This window comes from Lathyrus oleraceus, chromosome 4 (genome assembly GCF_024323335.1).
Source record: "Lathyrus oleraceus cultivar Zhongwan6 chromosome 4, CAAS_Psat_ZW6_1.0, whole genome shotgun sequence".
In the NCBI taxonomy this organism is placed as follows: domain Eukaryota; kingdom Viridiplantae; phylum Streptophyta; class Magnoliopsida; order Fabales; family Fabaceae; genus Lathyrus; species Lathyrus oleraceus.
Genome location: NC_066582.1, coordinates 233351620 through 233354987, shown reverse-complemented (window position 1 = coordinate 233354987; position 3368 = coordinate 233351620). Strand labels below are relative to the sequence as shown.

Sequence of the window (3368 nt, the reverse complement as noted above, 5' to 3'; positions counted from 1 at the left end):
TATAAAAATATAAAAGATATCAAACCTGTTTAAATTTAAAATAGGTGATTGATTTTCGTATATCACACAAAATAGAGATTAAACCATAATTTAATCTAATTAATAGTTAGATAAATTCAATATTAATATAAATAAATAAATAATATTTTATAAATACTATTTCAATTTATAGACTAAACGACGTTTTAATGACTCACACATATTTTCTAAAAAAACAACTCATGCATATGTGAGATCTGATTTGACCATGACACATTATTCAATTTAGTAATTTCAGTATTTGTTAGAAAAATTTAATTAAAAACAGAAAATGACATGAGCTAATGACGCATCTCCTATCCCACACCATTATTTCCAAGATTTTTTCTCTTTTTATATCTTCCATGAACAAATTCGAACTTCATAGTAACGTGCTTCTTCTTTGAAAGGTATTTCCCTCACCTTCCATATTACTCGTTTCTCTCACGTTCTTTTCAATTTCAAAGGATATCTCTCTTTTTGTGTGTCAAAGTTCATGAAATTTCCATGTTTTGTTGATATTTTAGTACTACTATATTGATTTTTCATAAAGAAATTGTGTTATAGAATAACTTTAGATTTCTGGTTTTCATTTTGATTACGCAGCTTAGGTGTTTGATGAATTGTCACCTGTTTTTTCTTTCCCATTGATTTGTTTCAGTTATACTTTTTTTTTTAATAATTTGTATATGACATAAAAAATTTCAGAGCAGACTAAATATACTACTATCTTTATATTTTCTGTAGATAACTTTTTCTATTCCATTTATTATTAGTCTTTTAGCTTTATTATTAAAAAATATTATTCTCAATTGTTTCAAAGCCTACGGTACTCGGGCCCAATTCTTCTTAATTGGTTTAACCTAGCAAATCGGAACACGCCGCTCCGGTATTGTAATTTTTCTCTCTCTTCTTCTTCTTCTTCTTCAACATCCCTACTCTTTCTACCGTGAATTCTCAGGTTTCCCAGTCCATAGTATTTATTTTTTGAATCGGGCGCGAAACTCGCTACGGCAACTACTTCCGCCGTTTTGTTCTCCCGAAATGCATATGAGGCACCAGCGACAATGATGCGCCGGCGGACGGTTCCTCCACACCACCGCGATAGCGCTGCCATTAACTACCTGCAGTCTCTTAAGGTTTTCGAATATCGATTGTTTCCGCATATTTGAAATATAACTTAAATGAAATTGTCTTGTAGAGTAAAGTATGATATCTCTCAAATCTCTTTTATTACCCCCCAATTTTTATGTAGTTATTTACTTAAGTATGGAAAGAAGCATTTTATTCTGATAATTTTACTGTTTCTGTCATCAAATATTATCACTTGTTGATGGGAAAAACATTTTTGTGTATAGGTATATTTTTCAAGTTTTGAGTCTCTTGTAAAAATTCAACCAGGATTGTCATAATCCCAATATAAGCTTGTAGGCAGGCACCCATAACAATCTGAAAATGAATGAATTTAATTTAATTAAAGTATCGGTGTCCGACTATGACACGCAGTGACAAGCCATACACCCTTTTTTCAGATGTGTCTGTACTACATAGTTGCTTATTGACTGTTATAGAGTTATATTGTTCCATACTTTTTGTAACTATGCAGATTAAATGCTGCATTTGTTTCTTTTGAGCATGTACTTTGATGTTCAAGTCTTGTTTCAACTTTCTTTTATGCTAATTTTTTTGTTTTTTGTTTACTTATCATACAGGTTTATCTGGGACCCTACAAGTTTTTTTACTAAACACTTCAATGCAGAAAAGTGCAGGAGGTATTGCACGTCACTTGCTTGGAGGTTTATATTGTTATCTAAGAAGATGCATATTTTCAGTTTTATCGGTCGGTCCTTTGCCGAGTCATATTTCTTTCATCATGGATGGGAATCGAAGATATGCCAAGAGGAGAAATTTGGTAGAAGGTGATGGACATAAGGCTGGATTTTCAGCTCTCATGTCCATTCTTAGATACTGTTATGAATTGGGTATTAAGTATGTAAGTGTTTATGCATTCAGCATTGATAATTTCAAAAGGAAGCCTGAAGAGGTTCAAACATTCATGGAATTGATGCGAGAAAAGATCGAGGAGTTGCTTAAACAGGAAAGCATTATTAACGAATACGGTGTTAGATTACATTTCATTGGAAACATGCAGTTATTGACGGAACCTGTCAGGGTTGCTGCGGAAAAGGCGATGAGAGTTACCGCCCACAACCAAGAGAGAGTTCTTTTAATTTGTGTTGCTTATACATCGCGAGATGAAATCATGCATGCTGTTCAAGAGTCCTGCAAGGATAAATGGAATGAAGTTCAAGCATCTAAGGAAGATAAAGTTTCCAACGGTGAGTTTACAAGAATTAATCAGGGCCCAATAAGTAATGGTGTTGATTTTCACTTTCATGATTCATGTAAAGAAAATGAAACAAAAGCTTGTGGAAGTCTACATGAAAGAGTAGAATGCGCGAAAGAGAAAGATTACTTATTCGAGCAAAATTTAGAAAAACACAGTGATAGTGATAATTACAGCGAAGATGAAATCACACCTTGCAATGAAGAGAGGAAGCACAAGCAAGGTGAGTTTGCTTCTATAAAACTAGTTGATATTGAGAAGAACATGTACATGTCAGTGGCACCTGACCCGGATATCTTGATTCGAACTTCTGGAGAGGCGCGTCTCAGTAATTTTCTTCTTTGGCAGACTAGTGCATGCCCTTTGTATGCACCAAAAGTCCTCTGGCCTGAAATTGGTCTGAGACACTTGGTATGGGCAGTATTGAATTTCCAGAGACACCATTTTTACTTGGAAAAGAAAAAGAAACAGTTTTAATTGTAAATTTAGTCGGCCATTATATAGAGTATTATTTATGTGATTATGGAGTGCTTTTCTATCTTAGGCTATTTGATGTTTTTATTTTACTTTGATAAAAATGGATATGAACTCTTCCCGCAGTTCCTATATGTGATCCATTTGATGACCACCAAAATTTGATCACAGGTTTGTATGCCTAAGCAAGCTGCAGAATTTCGGTATCATTTTACGACATAAATAAGTCGTTACCTGACCCGACCGCCATGTATCAATCCCTTGAATTATGATAATGATCTCTTTCTCTCTTTGTATTGAAGCCTCAATGAAACTAAAAAATCATTACGTTGTTATTCTTTCATCGCCGTGCATTCATCTTATCACAATGAAACTTAGTTATCATTGAGCTTTGTTATTACCAATCATCTTCTTTGTTCAGTTTTGCCGTCGCCATCGAACTTCACCGTTGCCACATCTTTGCTCGTTGTCACCGTTAAGGTTCCTTCTATAAATTTACTTGTTGTAGTAGTAATATCCCCACCATTTA

General features: G+C 34.0%; 1 protein-coding gene across 3 annotated transcripts; it reads left to right on the top strand.

Moving 5' to 3' along the window:
* Window positions 1-263: 263 nt before the first annotated feature.
* Window positions 264-3131, top strand: LOC127074774 (rubber cis-polyprenyltransferase HRT2). 3 transcript variants are annotated; one of them, XM_051016127.1, is made up of 2 exons: window positions 264-428; window positions 1731-3131. In XM_051016127.1, the coding sequence occupies exon 2, from the start codon at window positions 1772-1774 to the stop codon at window positions 2840-2842; it is 1071 nt and encodes a 356-aa protein (XP_050872084.1). In that variant the 5' UTR covers window positions 264-428; window positions 1731-1771; the 3' UTR covers window positions 2843-3131. The 3 variants fall into 3 exon arrangements, with proteins under 3 accessions (XP_050872084.1, XP_050872085.1, XP_050872083.1); XM_051016128.1 differs by lacking the exon at window positions 264-428 and adding an exon at window positions 440-907; XM_051016126.1 differs by lacking the exon at window positions 264-428 and adding an exon at window positions 441-1157.
* Window positions 3132-3368: the final 237 nt, after the last annotated feature.